The following is a 21,117-nucleotide window of genomic DNA, read 5'->3' on the forward strand; positions in this document are numbered from 1 at the left end:
AGGGCAAGAGACAGAAGGACATAACAGGTAGGTGGCATGCCCCCATCCTTGCATCTAATAGTACTGGCACTCTCTGTATAGAAGTAATGCCAGGCCATGACAGTCCATATGCAATGTCAGTGTACGTCAGGTGAAAATAACTCTCTCTTAAATTCACAGATTAGTGTATGGTATCAAGAAATGAGTCAGATCACCTGACAAAAGGTTACTAAGTAAACTGCATCTTTCACCTACATGAGATGCGTGTATGCTCATTTATAGCACATATATAGAGTAAAGCAAAATAAAAAACATCTAAACCAATTATTTCAATGATGTTCCGTCCTGCATTCTGGGAAAATAAAAATATTGCTTAGGTGACTATGTACAGTAATAATGTTATTAGGAATATCACAATCAGTTACATCTCCATTACTACCGACTCATGCATGTAAGGGAAGTTTCTAGACAACTTTCAAAAGGAACTTAGATGGCAAAAAGTTAAAAAATTTGATATGAAATAAATAAAAATATAATACAAAATAAACAAATATAGTCTAGCATATAAAATACTTGCATGCAATTTCATTCCAATGATGTTGTCAGTATATTTGGGTGCATTTACAGAGTAGTAAATTTAAGCAAAACTAAAATTCAGATTTTGTTATGAATGATACTTCTGCAAAGCTATGGGAACAATGTAACAATAACATAAAGAAATTTATGCAGAAAAAGCCAACTTGAAATTTCCAGTGACCAGACTCCCCTCGATTATGTTGTAGAGTTACTGGGAAGTTCCCAATATTTTGAACTTATTATTGCAAATTTCAGAACACTTCTGATGTGATAAATTTATTCATCATTTATTGTATTAATAATAAGCAGCTTACTCTATGCTTTCATTTTAGTAAGGCAAATGATGCATAGGAAAAAAAAAAAAGACCTGCCCATATTTCACTTCATGTACATGAAACTACTCTGATCATGATCTTCCCTGTGAGGACCTAGGAAGGCACACATTTTGCTATAGCCTGACAACATTTATTTTTTTTAATACTACCTTCAATCCACATAAGACTGACTGGTCAGCCCACTTATACTTCTTACTTGATAGGAAGAACACTTACATGCAAATGAAACTTAAACCAAAGTTATTAGTTACTGTTTTAGAAGAAAAATCAGTTGCAAATCACAGTATTTTCTCCATTCCTCCCGAACAATTTCATGAACTTAAGGCCTATTTTCAGTAAAATGTTAGCACATCATTTCACCACCAGCTAAGTTACCACCAGCTTTGTTATTTTAATTAGAATATAGAAAAAAATCTTTTTTTCACATGAATAGCTCTCTGAAGTTTTGATTTGAGCGTTTCCAATAACAGACAAGGCTCTGTTTATATTGTACTCTTTATATTTTTAAAAAATCCAATAAAGCCAATATTTACAAGCACAATTGTAAGATTTCACACAAAAACATGTATTTCATCTATTTTCAGGATTGAACTCTTACCTGAACCCTTGACATGGGCATCAAAGGAAGCTGTTGCCCAGTTTTGCCCAACTACTTTCAGGTACTTTAAAGAAGTACCTAAAGAAAAAAAGGGTTTATCTACATTGGTAACTTAGTCTAAGTAAGGAGTGTGCTTTTGAAGAAAATCTCTTCATTGTCCCCCAGTTGCAGCACTTGGTTCACACTGCAGAATTGAATCAGAGCACGTGAATCAGATTCCTCTTGCATTAAATGAAATCAGGTACTGTGCTCAGCTAGTGCACCCCACATATTCCAGCCACTAAAGGGCTGGAAGTCTAGGATAAGACCTGACAGAGACTGAACTAAATCCCCAGAAAAGCATCTAAGGTCCTCCACAATCACTGAGCCACTTTACAGATCTGTCTGGGCACACTTCACACTTGGCTCCCTTTGTAGTCAAGGAGACACATGCCAAACACAGTTCAGGTTTTCCAGACTACCATCTCTTTGTATTGGGTAGCATAATTTTGGTAGCCATCAGTGGCTAAAAATCCTTCATAGGTACCTTAGACAAGTCCAGGTTACTGCGCTTTGAACCATTCATACTTCAATTCTTCTTTCTCCATGATAGGGTTATCACATGCAATCTGCCATCTTGGTAGAGGGTTTAATTTTATCCTACTGCTGCATCAAGTGCCTCCTGCTAGAAGGTACTCAGTTGACCAGGCTCTCTCTCGCAGTGATACTGCATTCAAATTTGCTCAAGTGATATAGCCATGAATTAGGTATCAGCCACATAAACTATGCTGACAAGTCCTCAGTGATGCTGCAGTACAGCTCATAACCATCTTGACGGCCTGAAAGTAATCTGTTCTATAACATGATGCACTGAGAATTGTTGCCAAGGGTTTTTTCACTTCTTTTTTATCTCATACATGCATACAAAGACCAGGAGGTTGAGATGGAGAGAGTTTTAAAGTTGAGAATTGCAGACAAAAATTTGATAGTATAGATCAGAAAAGTCTACCTAGCCATTCCATGGGTCACTGAGATGCTTGGTCATATGTTCTCAGATATTACATGATAAGAAGAAATTAACTGGTGTTTACACATGAATGCGAGGCACCATTAAGGTAAACCATAAGAAATAATCCATGCTGAAAGAATAAGAGTTTAGGATGCAGTGAGACTGTGACATAACTGCATTAAAGAAAGCTGAAAAGAGAACAAGGTACAAAATCCAGTATACAGGAAACAGACAGGAAACCAATATGAGCAAGGTGCTCCAACCAATTATTTTGTGAGGCTCAATAAGAATTTTAGCAGAGATGAATTAAAGAAGGATCTGACACACATGCAGTACTGATTATGGGCATTCTCTATATCTAATCAATTATGCATACTCAATCCTAGTGAAGGCAAGAAAATACTGAACAAGTGTTGTAAAGTTATGATCTAAAGACATTACATACACAACTGAACCTGCATAATTTTGCTCATCACAGAGCTGAAGGAAACCCATCTTAACACTTCAGAAGCATGTAGCTTTAAAGTGAAATATAAGAAAAAGGAACACCCTCTATAAACACTTTTAATGATCTTTTTAATGTGAGAGTAGTATCACAATTTTAATAAAAATTACGTATTAATGAGAACAGATTCTTAAACCTATTCTCAATTTCTTAAATTCGTGTTTCAAAAAGTTATGAGAAAAAACAAAGCAAACTTTTTTGTAAGAAAAATATTTTAAGTTTTACTATGAGCCTTGACTAACCCATGGATCTTTTTCACATGAAGTCTGTTGTGGTTAAGCTAAGTGAGTTTGGATCTAAATTTATATCTCAGCTTTTACAAATATTTCAGATTAATTACTATGGAATGAATTAAGAATGACACCTTAATTAGTAATGCTTCTCTTGGCAATTAGGATTCTCTTGGCTTCTCTTAGCAATTAAAGTGGCAGTGGCATATCATTAAAGTCTTCAAAGATTCCCTGTGCCTCCTCAGAAGCAATTACTGTGGGAAGCACTGAAAATCAGGCTCATAGCTATAATCTGTTCTCTAAGGATGTAGCAGCAGGATAAACGCTTTTGCTTCTTCCATAGTAATTTTGCATTAAGCCATCATCATTATCCAATCAATCATTAATGTAATTTTAATGTGTCATTTTTCATGAAGTTCAATTTAATTTTGAAAAAGTAACTGATTATACTCAATTGATTTTGCAAAAGTGTACAATAGCGAAATCATTTAAATGAAGACAGTTAACACATTAGCACTTTTCTTCATGGCAAAATGCTAGGATTCTTTTAGCACAGTGAAATATTAGCACTTAGCACAAATTAAACTAGGATAACAGAAAATACTGTTATGAGACACCTTGGAATAATAGTTGCAAGGCATGCATACATCACTAAAAGTGCTGCTTATAATGTACGTAGGAAATTTTGACCTTAGTGCATGCACCCTTATGAATGTAAAAATGAGGACAGGTTTATCTGAATTTATCAAGATAAGGTAATTACAGCTACATGAATGACACTTTCAACCCTCTGACTAAATAAACAAAAAATGTACACCATTGCTATTGGATCAAAATTTAAAATTTTTTATTAATTATGGGCCAAAATTTGACCAATATTTCTGCTGAAATATAAATCCATTGTTTTAATTTTCAAATGTTCTGACTTCAGAGTTTCTCAGTAGTTTAATTCTGAAGTTCTTGAAATGCTTGAGTTTACTCTGTACTGGGATTCATGAGTCCTGTCTTGCAGGAAGGGATACTCACAGGCTTGTCTTCAGTGTCTTGGATTTCAGAGTCAGCAACTGTTTGAGATTTACTGTTGAAAAGAAAGATATTCTCCTCTTCCTAAGTTTTATTAAAAAGCTATCATGGTTTCAAAGAAATCATGTTAACTTCATGCAGTAAAGTTAATGCCAGTCCTTTCCAGTTCAAGATATTCAGCAACGACTACATTTCATGAAGTATTCTAAAGTTTGTAGCCAGGATACTTTTCACAGCAGCTTGTAACATATCCTTCTTCAGGATTGTTCACTGAGTAGAGAAAATATACTCTAACCATATAGATATGTGGTGCTGCATGTTAGATGACATTTTGGCACACCTTTACACAAAGTAAGGAGCAGACCTTCCTGAAGTGGTATTTGCTGTGCTGTATACTCCTGGTGCTGCTCACATTTTTTTATCAAATCCTTTTTTCTTCAGCAGTCCACTGTGTTTAAAATTCAACCAAAGCCTATTTCATCAGCCATAAAACTTATCTTCCATAAGTGGTAAAGCACTGTCATTATTACAGTTTGCTTCAGCACTGTAGAACCACCTACAGCTACCATGCTTGTCTTGATCAAACCTTAGATTGTCATTCTAGGTCTAGGTTGAATATGGATTGGGAAATGAAGCACTGTAGTTCACACCTCTTTTGTCTTTGAAGTCAAACAAACTCAGCTGAAAGTCTGGTACTTCTTTATGCCTTCCTGTCAGAAATGACAATGAAATCTTTTGCCCAGTGTCTCAAAGGTATATGGCAAGCAAATACAAGGTCACACTGTCCATGCATTGTTCTGTCTTTATGAGAGAATTCCCTTTAGATATGTCTACTTTTGTTCATCTTCCACATTACAGACATCCCCAATGGATTATAAGGTATTCTTTGGAAAACAGTTCATCTGCATGGGTAGATGAGAATGAGGTTCTTAGGACAACTTGGGCACTACACAGAGGTCAGCTGCAACAGCTGAGTCAACATTGTCCCATTTGCCAATAACAGGACAGATGAGAAAAACTGCACACTATAAAGTCACAGTGAGAGGGAGTGGCTAGGTTTTATTTAGACTCAGTTGAGATGAATACACACACTTCCTGTGACGGGACAGTCTTGCAGCAGACTGCTGCATCCCACTGCTGCACTTAAACATGCTGTAACAAGATTTCATGAGGCAACAACTGAGAATCAGGAATCAGGAGTATTTTTGTTATATGGTTAGTGAATTAAGAACAAATCTTCCCTTTGTGATAGGCATCCCTTTCCCATGCACAAGGAAGAGTGGTGAAGGATTATCTTTTCCCAGAGGTAGTTTCAAAGGCACAAAGGTAGTCTAATAACCTACCATTTGTATATGAATAGCAAGTCACCTCAAAACACTGGAAAGCCTGATGTTGGCAGTGGGCAGTCTCTGTCAGGTATTTGTAGAAAGATTTACCTTCTAAATGTATCTGAGACTAAGTAGGAGTACTTTTAATAGAGATTATAAAGGATACTGATATACTGAAATTAGGATATCCTACTGTTATTAGGATAAGAACATTTTTTGAATAGAACTGCAGGTATTAAAAATACAAATGAAGCACAAGATGTGTGCTACCACTGGTGCAAACACAAAAACCGCACAGGAATTAATTGTAGATGACATTTATTTCATATATTTATTTAATTTCATGAGAGTTGAATAAAGGTGAATTTATTAATCTTCAAAAGGATATAAACAGACACTACTTTATCTATAAAGATCAATATAGTATGAAACTCAAGAAATATCAGTAGAAGGGAGAATATTTCTCCTAACTGCATGGTTAGCTGTAGCAAAATTGTCTTACTATCCATCAAATCAGCCCGAGTTTCATTTAAAATAAAAGGAGACAGTTTCAAAAAACTCACTTATGTAGCTGTGCACAGTTTATCTCTGACCTGAATTTAGACTTGAGAAACTGTGAATTAGGCAGAAGAAAAAGATGACATGACTGAAGCCCACCTCTTGCTCTGGTAATTCACCTTTTCAAAGCTTTGTGTCTGGTTATTGGGCATTTATTTTTCTTCTCATGAATGCAATAAACATAGAGAAAAGTTTACCTTACCACCTCCAGTGTACCTTTTCCTTTTTCCATAGACAGGGTCCTAGCACTGATAAACCAACTTGTAAAGATATTCCTCCCTATCTAGTAGGTGCTTTGAGAAAACTCAGAGAACTCTAACATAGCCTAAATACCAATATCTTTAGGCTGCTATAGTGAGGCCATATGACTAAATGATCAGAAAAGGCTTCCAAACTATCTGACGTGTAAAGTTTGTAAAATTCAAACAAACTCAACAGTTTCTTCCATCTGAATTTTCTTATACTTCCTGGTCTTGACATTCATAAACCAAAAAATAAGCATTCTACCAAAGGATCGGAAGAACTTTGCTCTTCAAGGCAGTAGCTGAAGTCAGTGCTCTGCTACCCTTTTCTGAACTAGAAGAAGAAATGCAATAGCAGCAAACAGAAAGCTAGATGGTGCTACTATGCTGACTTTATGGTTACAAGTAGACAGGCTGCACACAGACTTGGACAGACAAATCAAATATTATAAAGAGATACAGAAGAGTACATGCAAAAAGATATTTATGTAGATGCAGAAATGCTGTAGTTGGATAAGTATTTGTGTATCTCTACATTTGGTTGAGTAAATTATGCTGTGTTGATAAGAAATGAAAAAGAAGAACAGGAATCTCTCAGATAGCTCCCTCTCCCTTTTGGAAAAGAAAAACATTAAGGAGAAACATATTTTCAGTTACTGTTGAAAAGTAATATACAAAGTTATTGTTTTTATCTCATGGAAAATAGTACTAATTGAAGAAGTCTATGATACATATTATCATATAATAACAAGGATTAGTAAGGATTTTCTAAGATGTTGGACAAATCTTAGGTGTCATTGTAGGTTTCTAACACTTTGAAGCAACTTTATATCTACTTAATCTAAGAAAAACTAAACTTGGTATTTTAGCTTAGCGAAAAACATATTTCTATTTCATCTTTTTACTGTTGGTAAACAAATTATTTAAAATTATTCAAAATTATTCTGATATATTTGTGTGTTTTGGCTCAGAAGAAGGACAATTACAAAGGCCTATCTGTGACAGGGAGCATGCAGTGCTTGCTAAGAGAAGTGTGATCGTATCCCTGACATCTTTATCTGTAGAAGTAACCCAGAATTGAAATAGTTTTTTCAATGTAGTCATCTTCAAATCAGCTGTCAGATTACAAATCTTAAAGTTATAAAGCCATTTCTATTTCTCTTCCTGCTCTTCTTTGCCAGGGGACCATGGACAAACAGCACGTAAGAGCTGGCACCACCATCGTTCTGGCTAACTTCAGTGTCTCCGTGGCTCTTCTTACTCATGAACTCCAGGTGACAGGTGTACAAAAGCCCTACCACTGAGAAGCCAGCAGATCTCAGCGCTATCCTCAGCTTGGTCTCCAAATTGCCTGTGACTTGGGGTGATCTCTGTTTGTTCCTATGCTTCAGTTCACTCAACTGCAAACCAGATTACACTCATCTTCCTGCCTAAAGAATTCTTCTATTGATGGGTGACAAGTGTCACAAAAATGAGAAGGGAAAACAACTTATCCTCTAATTCTGCATCTTAGAAGACTGCTAATCAGGGCATTTGTCTCATAGATTTCCTTTAGCTCTAAAACTGCAGCAGAAGGAGGAGAAATGCGATACTTCAGTCCCAGTCAGAAACCACTAGCTATATTTATTGTTTATAAATGCTCTCCCAAGAAAATTTCAGCCAATTTCAAGTGCAAAAGAGAAAAAAACCGAAAAGGTTAGCAAATAAATGGTGATCTTTATGTTTTGAAAATACAAAAATACAACCATAAAAACCCCCACAAAATAAAAAATAAAACATCAACAAGTTGTGAGAGAAAAATGATTTCGCACAGATTCTTTAAATTTTCAGAGACTACAAGTTCAAAAAAGTCACTAAAACACTTGCTTTACAGATGAGAAACAGAAAATCCCAAGTGCTTGCAGAATGTATATTCCAAACACAAAAGATTAAGAAATTAAAGGTATAACATTTCTATATGCAACATGTCATAGCAGAAAGTAGAACAGAATTTATAAGAATGAATTTTGCCCTTCAAATCTTTGAAAAAGTTCTAATCAGGAGCTAGGTTAAAATGTTTTACTTTGGAAGTCAAACCCAAATAATATCACCTAGTAATATTGTCCTGTTCAGGTTGTTCAATTAGTAAGAATTTAATTTTGGTTTATTAATTATTTTCCTTCTGTTTTTTTGGTATGACTATTGAACATTACTAATCCTTTTAAAACAAGCTCACTATTCCTTTTTTATTTCTAGATTGGAAGCAATAGAATAATACCCTTTAGTAACCACTAGGCTATGCTAACAGTCAACTTAACAAGCACAAAACCTACTTTAAAAATAATGCATGCTACAAATGCACACAGATGTGCAAAGGCACATCAAAAAATCCCACACACATTAGAAAAGGTATTTACAGTAACTCACATATCTTGAGTCAATTAACCTGTCCTGCTTGGGTTTTCAACCCTAATATAATTATGAGTTAAGGAGAGCCAAGTGAGCCTTCCTGAAGCAAACAGCACCTCCCTAACACTGCTATTCTAACTCAACAGAAATAATCAGGCTTTTAGCATTTTATAGAGAAAGTTTTAAGCTCCAATTTTCCTCATTTCCTTTTATGATTTACTTTAGATTCAGGACTGCAACAGAAAAAAATTATAGAAATCTTAAAACCCCTCTAAAGATTACTAAAGATGAAAAAAAATATCTTGTATATGGTCTGCATTTTAGAAAAGGGAAAGGTTACCATATTCTATGAGATGAAAAATACATTAAAAATTATGAGAAAGGAATTTGAAATATCATGAGTTGTCAATAATTGGAAGAACTGTTTTACAAATCCCCAATAATGAATGACATTTATCTTGTCATTACTTAGACTAGCTGTGTAGGCTTCCCCTTGTATTGGCAGGACTGAAGTAGAAGAGGATGGCTATATATAATTAGGATTAATTCCTCCTCTGAGAGCCTTTCATGCGAGAATAAAAATCTAAAATAGATAATAGGATAATGTTTACTGTAAGATGCTTCTGAGTATTCCTTTTCTTCTTTAAGCGTGTAACAGAATGCATAGAAAAACCATAAACTGCTTCCTTGATCAAGTGCTTTCTTAAAAATCACATTAGTAGGGGTAACACTAGATTAACTGTATGAACATGTCAACATAAACATCAGAGTAAAAGTATGTGGTTAGCAAAGTTGCTTCTGTTCTGAAGAAGTATAAATGAACTGCAATTGAGATTCACAGTAGTGTTGAGTCCTAAAGATTTTTATTTCTTGCTCTTAGAAAGGTTACAATTCATAATGAAAAATCCCTAGTTTATAATTTTATTTTAAGTATAATTTTTGGTTATGACAGTGGAAATCAAAGAGAGAATATGATTTGAATATGCTGCAGTCCAGAATACTATTTGTGAATTAAGTACAAGACAGCACTTAATATTGTAAAATTACATATTTTTGGAGCATAAACACAAGACAAATTTTGAAGTCTTGCAGCATATCCCCCAAGTCAGTAAGTAAAGTCTATCTTAAACAGGAGAAACTTTTCTGAAGAGGCAAAATTGTAACCCCACCATTAGCTTGGACCACCTTGCAGAACCTGAAATATTTGAGTGTAGCTCCCATATCTAAAAACTCTCTTACTGTAATTAGATAGAGCATTAATCTAATAAAGCCATCTTTCTGAAGTTGGTTGTGGGATAAAATTTTAATTCAACTTTGAATAAATTTAAGATTCTAATCTGAAAGACATTATGTAATGGCAACAGATTGCCTTCTTTTTCTATGAGAGAAATAAGAATCTTGCACATTAGTTTGTTAACTCAGACTGACACAGAAAATTGAAGTCATCTAGTTCAAAGATTGGGCAAAGATGAAGTATGAGATGCTTCTGAAAAATAAACTGAAGAAATAGAACTTAGCTGGGCTAATCATACTAATTACATTAGAAGTCTGTTATTAAGGTTGTAAAATTCAACTTGCTAACATGATGAAATTCCAGCAGAAAGGATGATCACATTCTGTCTTTCTTTTATTTCCCTTCCTTTTGTGTACTCTATGACACTAAATGTAAATATCTGACCACATACTAACAATAAAATAAAATAAAATAAAATAAAATCTCCAGTCATTTTCTCTATTCAGGACAGGCCTTCAAGCTCTTTGGCACCTTATTTTGTCCTATGTCCGGCTTCGTTATTTGTTATGCAAACAATGTTTTACAGAGAGAATTGAGTTATTTGCATTTCCATGTTGTGCAGGTTCACCAGGGAACTGTAATAACATTGCCTGGCAAAGCATAAGCCTTTGGCTGAGTGAAATGACAATGTCTCAACCCCCGCAGCTTCTCCAGCGTGTGGAAACTTTTTCTACCAGATGCTTTCCAAGATTTACCTTCAACTGTGTATGATCCTGGGAGGTGGTACTATTCTCCCTTGATAACAGGACAACTGAAGTATTAAAAATTTTAGGCTTCAGATATTAAAATGAAGATCTAATTCTTTCAATATTTGGACTCTAACAGCACAATGTATATTTACATCCGTATTTCCACTGATTTCACCTAGTAGTTTTATAATCAGATTCCAGTTTATCAAACTGAACACAGGAAACAAATAACATACGACCAGTTACTATGTGTGGAAACATTTCAGTCTCTTACAGGGATGTCCTTCTGTGTAGCACAAACAGGATAAAAGTCAGTTTTTCCAGGTCTTTCTCAACTATTTTAACCACAAAATATTTCTTTGCCTTCCCGTAATACTGTCCATCATCCATCATATGTTTCCAGCCTCTTCACAAATGCAGATTTCTCTGATAACACAATATAAGTTCAGAACCAGAATAGCTTTAATATGTGTGTTGAAGCAGGTGTGAATCTCTCTTGAAAAAACAGCAAATGGCCACTTAATACTTACACTCCCCCAGAAAGTCAAGAGAAGGCTGCACAGAGTGCCTGGATAATGGCTCTTCATAACATTAATGGTTCCTGACTGTACACTCTAATAAATTTACTAGCAGGTCCTTATTTCCCTCCGAACAAACACCCTCTTCCTTACTCTCACTGCAGCTCCAGTGCCATCATAAAGAATTTCATCTACCTCTTCAATGGTTATTGAAGGAATTATTAAGCTTTTATCTCATTTCACATATATTTATAGTGGAGAAGTCCACACAGCCCTTCCTTGGTGCCCCAACTTTTCTAGACAAGTGTGTAGGTAATAATCATTATAGCCAATAGCTACAAAGAAAGGGAAATGATGACTTATCTTGAGCATTTTTAGTGGGAAGAACAACAATATTTGCCTGGAGAATAGTGACAGCAGTGACCCTGATGTAAAATGAAGTAAATAACTGTGCCAGGAGATTAAGATTCAAAATCAATGTGAGGAAGTAACCAGCAGCAGCAGATGAAAGGGATAATGATTGAACAAAATTTTTGACAGCAATATTTGATTGGGCTCTTTAACGCTCAAACAAGAAGACTACTGACATAATCCACCATGGAAAAGTAAATTGTGGGGTTTAGGAAGATCCTCTGAAGATCCCAGAAGAACAGCTGCTAGCCAAGAAAGTCTCTGGGGAAACATAGGAGCATAATGAGAAGAAACCCTGGAGCCTTCCTTATTGCTAAATCCAGTTGCATGTTATACTCTAATTGGGGTTGCAGAGAACAAGACCCCAACATTATCAGTGAGACGATCAAAAATGGTGACTACTTCTAGTCATGGCTTGGGATAGGTGCAAGGCAGCACAACATCCCTGATGTGTGTAGAGTGAAGTATGCAACTGAACCAGGCCATGTGCAAGTTGCATCTGTTGCCTATTATTCATTACTGATGCTGTTCAAATCACCCTGCCTCCATGGCCGCCTTTTGACAAATCTGCTGAAGAAGGCAGGCAGCACAGTGCCACCCTGCATCACACTGAATACTGCAACTGGCTGAATGCCTACCAGCAGCAGGAAACTGAAACTATGACAGTGGGCTGAATCTAAACAACAATGTGCCACCATTACCAAAGCATTTCAGAGGTGTTTGGTGAGTCCAAATGAATGGGGCAGGGGGTGGGGACTCAAAGGAGAGCATCATGCTTTAGTACTGACAAACATTTCTCTTTTCCTCCCAGCTCCTCTCCACTCTACCTTATTCAAGTCAAGCCAGTCTTCCTGCTCTCTTCTGCCATATTAGCCAATTTCCCTTATTCATGTATTTGCAGCCCTACTTTGAAGTTTTCTCATCCCAGTCTCCAAGCACAACAGCACCAGTTCCCCTGTTGACTCCATGACTGGTTTCCTTATAGCTCCTGGTCACCAGTCACTGGTTTCCATCCAGCAAGTCTCATAGTTACAGTCCTGACCATTTGCATCTAAGTTTCCCAAAAGCAAACTGAGGGATGAGCTTGATACCTGGGAAATTTCAGCCCAATCAATTAACAATTCACCAAAACTGAAATAAGTTTGGTTGTTTTTTTAGAGAAAGGATCATATATAGAAAATTTTGGCAATTACTGCCTATATTCAATGAGCAGAATACTAACAAGAGGAGACTTAATAGAAATCTAAATAGTATGGACAGTACATTGATTCTTTGTGATTGTTTTATAACAAGATACGCCCTTGCTTACTGTCAGCAACACTACCTGTTTTTGCAGTGGGGCTGAGGAATAGTGGTGGTAATCGACTAAAGGAGATATCTTTATGAATAATCTATTCCACAGAGATGAGTCTTTCTGCTGTGCCTTTTGCAACCGGTCATGCCTATCTCGTGTTGGCCTTTTTAGCCACCAACACGTCTGCAACAAACGTGGGTAGAGCCCTTCCCAAATCTTTGTTTGCGAAGCCTAGCCGTGATGATGATGATTCCACATAGCTTCAGTGTTAGACAGAAAAACATCCTTTAACTGGTAGTTGTACGTAAATTCCTTTCAAGAGAAAGACCATACAGAGAAAGGAAAGGGGAGACTATGTGGCAAGTACCATCACATTCAGGTATATAATTAATCCTATTTTAATGGAAAAATGTTTCTCCTAAATATCTTTTTTTTTTTTTAATGAAGTGCTATAAATTGTAACATTCAAAACCAGTATCTAAATGAGACTGTACTTTCAGTTCTGCATTTCAGACTTAGCTCATCATATGTCTTTACATATCACTGAACATCCGAAATGGATGTTATTCCTGACTAGTTTAAACTTTATGTATAAAATGAGGATATAACACAATGCCATACCTAAGAATTATTTTAGACTTTGATAATGCTTTACAAACTTTACAGGTTTAGATACATATGGTTAAAACACAGGCACAGTGAGGAAAAATAATAAAACACAGAGAGATGGGAAATGGACACTTACCCACAGTGCTTCATGTGAGGTGGTTTATCCATTCTCACTGCCAGTTTAATTTTCAAATCATTATCCTGACTGTTTTTGGGGACTATCATTTTATGCAGATCAGGTGCCTTTGGACTATTGGATGTTGGATATAATACTACCTGCAAGTCATAAAGAAAAACTTCAATGAGTTGCTAAAAAAAATCAACTGTTAGTCTTTAATGGAAACTTCCAAGCAGTGAAGATTCTTGTTGCATTTCCTCCAATACGAAAGACGACTAAAAACGATTTCATAAATCTGATAAACCAGTTGATTTGATCTTACTTTAACAGACAAATTTCCAAAATCAACTGCTTCCTTTTCTTACAAATTGGAGTTTCCATATTATGAGTTAAGAAAATTTACTCCTGTTAATACATTCTGAATTAACAGTTTTAAATGAAAAGGAACAGTTGGCATTTCAGAATGATCACGTACAATTAAATAAGAACCTAAACTTTTACATTATTCAGTGCTCTGCTGGAAAACCCTGTTGAAACAATTTGCTGTAGCATTATGCAACGGATCAGGCCTCCAGTAGTGACAGCGTTTGAGAGAAGATAACCAAAATATACTCTTCATCTACATTTTTTGATCAATAGCATTAGTAAAAGTCAATTTTAGTAAAAACTGCAGAAATTGGAGATGAATTCTAAAGCACCTTTGCGGCAAATGGAATATCATAAATGTAAGATACTATGTCCAGTTCATATGTGATATGACACAAATCTTTTGTTTAATCTATAGTGGTAGATATAAAAAAATTTTAAAAATACACTGAATTGTAAACATTTAATTTAAAAACATTTATACAAATATCTTGAAAATTTTACTAGCAATTAATTTTAGATCATTGTTAGTCACAAGCCGTTAAATATTTATTTACCACCATTTATAGCCAGTACAATTAAATATTATTGCTTCATCAAATCCTTACCCACAGTAACATGTTCAGCACTTCAGTGCTGCTGAAACATAATTTTCTTTTGTTCTTATTATAAGCACTACTTTTGAATCAATTTAGACTTTAAAATATTCTAAACACACTACTTGGGAGACTTTCATAACATTCAGTGAGTTCTGAATTACCATTAACATGGAGTAGTATTTCAAAAGTAACAACATTCTAAAAAGCAGCGTTCTTCACATCCTTTATTTCTTGAAAACTAAAATTAATCATTATGTTAACCATCAAGTTAATTTCTTACACATAGTACTGGGAGCTTGTGTCACATATTTAAAAGACAATATAATCTCCTCTGTGTTATTATGAAGGTTAAATCAAGGATTTGAGCAAAAGTCTCCAAGCAAGTATAAATCTAACTGATGTTATTAAGCCAAAGATATTACAATAGTGTCATTCAGATCTAATCATCTGAAAGACGATGTAAGTGGAAGGCCTTCAGCTTCTCATCTCAGTATTTCGCAGAAACATATTCCTGCATCCCACTATTACAGGAGCTCCAGTCAAGCAGAGAAATATAAGGCATCACCCCTAATCAAGTATGCAACCTTTTTAACACCAGTGTAAAAAATAACCTGTCAGATCTATTGAGTACATTCAGTACCTTTTAGAGAGATAGCAGAAGAATCAGTGTATTCTGATTTTAACAAACCAGCAGGCTACTTCTCTTATTTTTTGAAACACACAGAAGACACTATTTATAACAGAACTTATTCCTTTTTTTCTGATTTTCATTCTGAGTAAAAACCATCCCTTAAAAAACATTTAAAAGCATTATGAGTATAGCAACCTTTGCATTCTGATGTATCAAATAGAAATCTATTTTTAGTTTGTTTATCTCTTTAAATGCAAGATTATATAAACAGAATTATTACTCATTCTTTGCATTTAATCACTTGACATTCACATAGGACTGTAGGTGATGTTAAGAACTTTTCCTTTTCTACAGGCTGTAGTTCTCATTTTCTGTCCTGTAACAGCTTATTACAGCTCATGTGTCTCAAGTGACATCTTTCTCCTGTCAACTTCTTGAGTTTTTAGAATGCTGATGAAAATACAAGCAGACAAGAGTATAATTAATTCATAACTTCGATACTGGGAATTTTTTCTGAATTTTTAAAGAAATATTATGGAGCTTCAATTTCAAAGCTCTCACAATGAATAAGTATCTGTCAGACCATTTAAGTATGCACTGTGTTGCTTTTGTATTACACTTTGTCATGCCTTCCAGCTGACAGAACTTTGTAATCAAACTTTTTGTTACATGCAAACACATGTACACACATTCACACAAAGCATTTGACAAGCATTAATCAGCTTCACGATAACCTTCACACTAGTATTGCCCTTAAATGCAGTGACAACCACGTTGTACCACACATCAGGTGGCACAAAATTTAAGCTCCCATCACAATGAAACCAAAACACTCAGCAATTGTTCCTTGTTAAGAACAGTAAAAAGTTGCTAAAATTTCTATTAAAAGCTCCCTCTCCACTATGGCACACTGCAATGTGATGTCATTGTCATTGTCCATAGAGAAACATTTTAGGCTATTTTGTCTCAGATTTCCTTTCAGCATTGCTTAAGGGATTTTAATCTTCTGGTTGTTTTATAATATACTTCAAAAAAATGAAATGGTATCAGCTCATATGTCTTATTCGACAGATATAAAACTCAACTACAGGATACTCTCACTGTGTCTAAAACTTCTAAAAATTTCATAAAATTACTACTACATCATGTATTTCTGAAATTGTATTTTATTTTATTTTATCTTATTTTATTGTTCATATACCTGTGGATATCACCATAGTAGGTTATTCAGCAGCAGCACAGAGAACTATGAGTTTCTAGTCTAGGACTGTGCTTACTATAAGTAAACTAACAGGTAATCTACATTAAAAAGTATAATGAACTATTAATCACCAGCAAACGTAACTGCTGTGCATTACATTACTTCAATTCATTTAAGGCAAATTAATAGTATCAGAACAGTGTGGGTTGAGATACTTCAGTAAATTCAATCATCTCATGATCATTAAAAATACTTGACCACATGTTCCAATTACATCCATTATTACATTTCCTCAGACCACACTGTAACTGAAAAAGTGTCAAGTTCACTTTATGCTTTTCCTCATTTGGATGTAAAATAAACACAAAAATCCTAAATACTATAGAACAACACTTATATGCATTTGTGAAAAGTGCAAAACACTTTCTTAATTGTAAATGACTGAAAATGTTTCTCTCCTGGGCTTGAAAGATGACAGGTTGAAAGACATGAAGCTAATATAATCTGACAGCTTAACTAACCATCATTTTTGTGATTCAGTAGTATATTTGGGTCCCCAGCTGGATCACAACAGAAGAAGTTAAATGAAGTACACCTGAGCCAAACAGTCAACCCAGACAAGCAACTATTAACTCTCCTCTGTCTTTGGCCCACTGATCGTATCTTCTTTTAAAGGTATGAAAGAAAAGACGAGTTGTCCAAAGTACTCTGAAAGCTTGAACAAACCAAACAGGAAAATCTTGCCTTCACAGAGCAGATAACCTTACATCACATGGCCTTATTCATAAGCAGCTTTGTGAAGTCTGTTCAGAATAAACAATACACTCATGATCACGTAAGAAACCCCACAATGAAGTAGAGAAACCAAGCCCTCTAACTCCTGTGCTCTACCAGACACTTCTAACTCAATTTGTGATTATATAAAGCTATGAAAAACAGCCAGTGCCTGACACATAAGATCATACACTTCCTCAACTGCATTTCTTGAAGCTTTCATCACGCAATAGGACTAATTAATTCTATGTAAGGCTTTTTCTTTCATGTTTTAAAATGCAGCAATTTAAAAAGTTGCCAGTGCAAGCAGAGAGAACAGACAAAATTTATGCTATGAAATAAGTACCCTTCATCACTTGGCACATGTAAATTTATGCTGCTGGTCATTCTCTGAGCAAGTATCATAGGAAAATCTTCTAGTCAAATAGGCACTGTTTCACTGATTTGAAAATAGTAGTATAGACCAAAAATTATTGAGCTGGTTTGGGATATGAAACACTAAAGAGACCCTTTAGTGTTATGTTTTTTTGTGTAACTCTGACCCCAGCCTCCCTTATGGGACACTTACCTGGTTTTGATGGAAATGTCTACTGACTCCTCTTAAGTCACCCTCTACCCTAACTGGAAAGTTTGGAGCTGTTCTGAATTCTGTCAGCTCCTTGCCCCAAGATTGGCTAATGTCAGAAAGCCAGAAGCTGCTGCCAGTGTGGCAAGAAGCGAAATTCCTTCAAATTTCCCAGCAGCAGCCTGCCAAGCACAGCATCTCATTTTCCTTGAGCATTAAGTCATGATGCACTGTTGCCAGGAGGATGCAGAAAAAGAAGCTCAAGAAGAGGCTCAAAATCAGAGGTAGAAAGGGGAAAATAAGATGTCTCTCTTGAGAGTAACTCTTTTAAAAAAGTTATCCCCTTGAAAGAATGGGTTAATAAGAGCTTGATCACCAAGGGAACTTATGAGTTTTCTATGCAAGCTCCATCATCTCACCTATTGATTAATCTCTTGCTTTTTGGCTGTGATTTTATTACAGCTGAAATGCTGAGACAAGGCTTTGAGTAACACATGGTTAAAAAGAAACAAAAAGCAAACAGAAAAACTGAACAGGTGCATGGTGAGAGAGCTATCTAAAGTACTGTTGATGACGAAGAACTAAGACTTCACAATTTATGCAAACAATGGACATCTGTTGATGGTGCCAGCCGAATACTTCCCCTAATAGCTCTTAGCAATTGATAAAAATTGTCTTTGAGTCCTTCCCAAAGAGCCTGTCCCTTATATCTAAGACAGAGCATGCCTGAATGAAAAATATCTCAAGCACTTCTGATGAGAGGCATTCTCAAAGATACTGAGAAACCCTCTGTTAGCATGGAAACAGTAACACTCAGCGAGACATAGCAGGGTGCTGACAGGCAGACTGCATGGGGGGCAAGAGAAAAAGAGGGAATGGAAGCAATCTGTTATCATTTTCAAAACTTAAAAATAATGACAGAAAAACCTGAGAAATCTCAGTCATTTCAATCGTCACAATCCCCAGGCTGGCAGCTTTAAATTTACATAGTCACAGGATGAAATTGTCTCTGCTCAGAGGCTCTTTGAATGTGGCACATTCAGAAATCCGGAAAACATGCAAGTATAGGTAGCTAGCCAGTACAGTTACTTAATAATGCCTTTAAATTAAACCAAGAGTAACAGCACTAAAGGAAAAAAACTCCTAGCTGCACAGCTAATTATTGCTGGCTGCAGCTGACTGTGACAAGCGGGCTGTGAGACAATAGTTCTCTTTTAATTGAATAGTCAGAGCGACAAGGCTGAAAATATTCTTATATTCAAAAAGTATCAGCAATCAAACACCACCTGCTGCTCTCACATTGTATCCACATGTGTGCTAAGCACGCACAATGGCTGTCACTTTGAATTACTAGGTTTGAACATCTTCATACACAAAGTACTGAACAAGAAAACGTGGTGTGAGATTCCTGAGTTTCAGAAACCACCAGGCTGCTTTTTCAGAAGTATTTACACCAAACTGAATGCTTCTTCACGCTTCCTCAGTTGTTGCACATATAAATGCAAACATCAATTCTGCCTTCTCTATGCACATACAAAAACTATTAAAGTGGCCAGATCAGTGTCAGTCACATAAAAGCTGTACCACACACTTCAAAGATATCTGAACAAAGTAAGCTCTTAACATTTCCTCATTAGAACGAACTTAGCTTCAAAGATGCAGTCTGCCTCACTTTCTGGAAGCTAAAATCAGGGGTTCACTATATGTGGAGGTCTGGACAACCACAGGCAGAGACCACTCCAGAAGCTCATTTTCTTCAGAACTCAAATCCAAATAACATCCCTTCCCCTTCCGTGCAGCACATATCTCTGTTTTCAGCAGAAAACTGAGTTTGTTCAAATGTTCTCCAGTTTGTGTAGAACAGAGAAGAAAGGTTAAGATTTGTTTTTGTTTGAAAATGCTTAAAGTGGTCAGCAGGGAGCCAGGACAATACCCTGCAGCAAGCAAAATCTTCTCTTGGGATTCATGACTGGATTTATTGGTTCTTTTAGAGGAAAACAGACAATGTCAGACTAGTGACACAGTAAGTATTACTTCCTGTCAGCTAACCCCATCTTAAATGCCTTGAAGGAAGATGTACAGACAACAGCCCTCTGTGGCTTGGTGCTTACCTGGTGACTTTTGCAGCAGAGGTTGAGCAGCCCTCAGCCTTCCAAATAGGGAAAAAGCTGTAAATACAGTCTGTCCTCTCTACTGAAAGCATGAGACTGCATCCCTTCTGCTCCACCATGAGCTAGTTACTTCTGGAAATCAGTAGTGCCTCCTTGCGAAACGGGGGACCTGCAGTGCTGGTATCAGGGTCTACATCATAAGTTCATAAGTGAGAGAGACTGCTATGCACTGATGGGGTCAATGGAAATATCTTCTCTACAGCTCTGGGGAAACTTTTGCTAGCTCCACATTTCACACCTTAGATCTCTTTTCCTAAAAAACTGATCCCTTGGTGGCAGAAGAAGCCTTTTGGTATTTGATGGAAGTTCAAAATTCAAATCATGTAGCTTGATGCTGCCTTCTGTTTCTAATGATAGACTAAACAGAACAAAACCTTCAGAATAACTGCAGGGTGTTGGAAATGCAAGCTTCAATAATGTAGAAAAGTGGTATCAGGTCAAGGCACACACTTTCAAGAAAGTACTTGACAGATAAGAATTAGTGTCCACAGTAAGCCTACCTCAGAAGAGGCAGGTTTGAGTTGAATTTTTAAGTACAGGAAAAATACCAGTTGGAAGTATCTTCCAACCTTTTCAGAGCATAAGAAACCTATCTGATCAGATGTACTCCTGCAAGTCACTGCAGTATACTGACCAGGCATAAAATTTCCAAACTTTATAAGAATTAAGCTTATCCAGTGGGATCCTGCATCTTTTCAAAGGCTATTTGAATTTAAATCTCTCAGACCTGAAAACAAAGACATTGCCAACAAAAGACTTCAAAAACTAAAATGTGTACAATAAGAGTACATAGCACCTTCAAATTGTTTTCTAAAAATTCTATCAAATATTCTCCCAAACTCCTCTGAACCTTAGCAATCACCACTCTCAAATACTCTGGTTAAACCAAAGAAGAAATTTGGAAGACTCCTTCTTTTCCTGAGTTGAGTATCTACACCCATGAGCTGTAAAGTGTCTGTCAGGAACCCCCAGTATTGTCAGACCTGGGAGGTGCAGAATGATGGACACCCAAATAGGCTAATGCACATCCAACATGCTCTTTTTCACGTTACTTTCCACTGTTAAGGACCTTGCACATAAGGTCATTGTGGGAGGTTTATCTTTTACTGACTTGTCTTTTACAGTAG

At 36.0% G+C, this 21,117-nt stretch overlaps 1 protein-coding gene across 4 annotated transcripts in view; it reads right to left on the reverse strand.

Moving 5' to 3' along the window:
* CADPS2 (calcium dependent secretion activator 2) overlaps positions 1–21,117 on the reverse strand; it is a 287,348-nt gene that overhangs the window by 124,576 nt on the left and 141,655 nt on the right. For all 4 annotated transcript variants that reach the window (XM_051795418.1, XM_051795416.1, XM_051795417.1 and 1 more), the window contains exon 8: positions 13,702–13,841. In XM_051795418.1, coding sequence (XP_051651378.1) covers positions 13,702–13,841 — 140 coding nt within the window. The remainder of the gene's footprint in view (positions 1–13,701; positions 13,842–21,117) is intronic.

This window comes from Manacus candei, unplaced genomic scaffold, assembly GCF_025592945.1.
Source record: "Manacus candei isolate 608988 ecotype Guabito, Panama unplaced genomic scaffold, ASM2559294v1 h1tg000043l, whole genome shotgun sequence".
Taxonomy (NCBI): Eukaryota; Metazoa; Chordata; class Aves; order Passeriformes; family Pipridae; genus Manacus; species Manacus candei.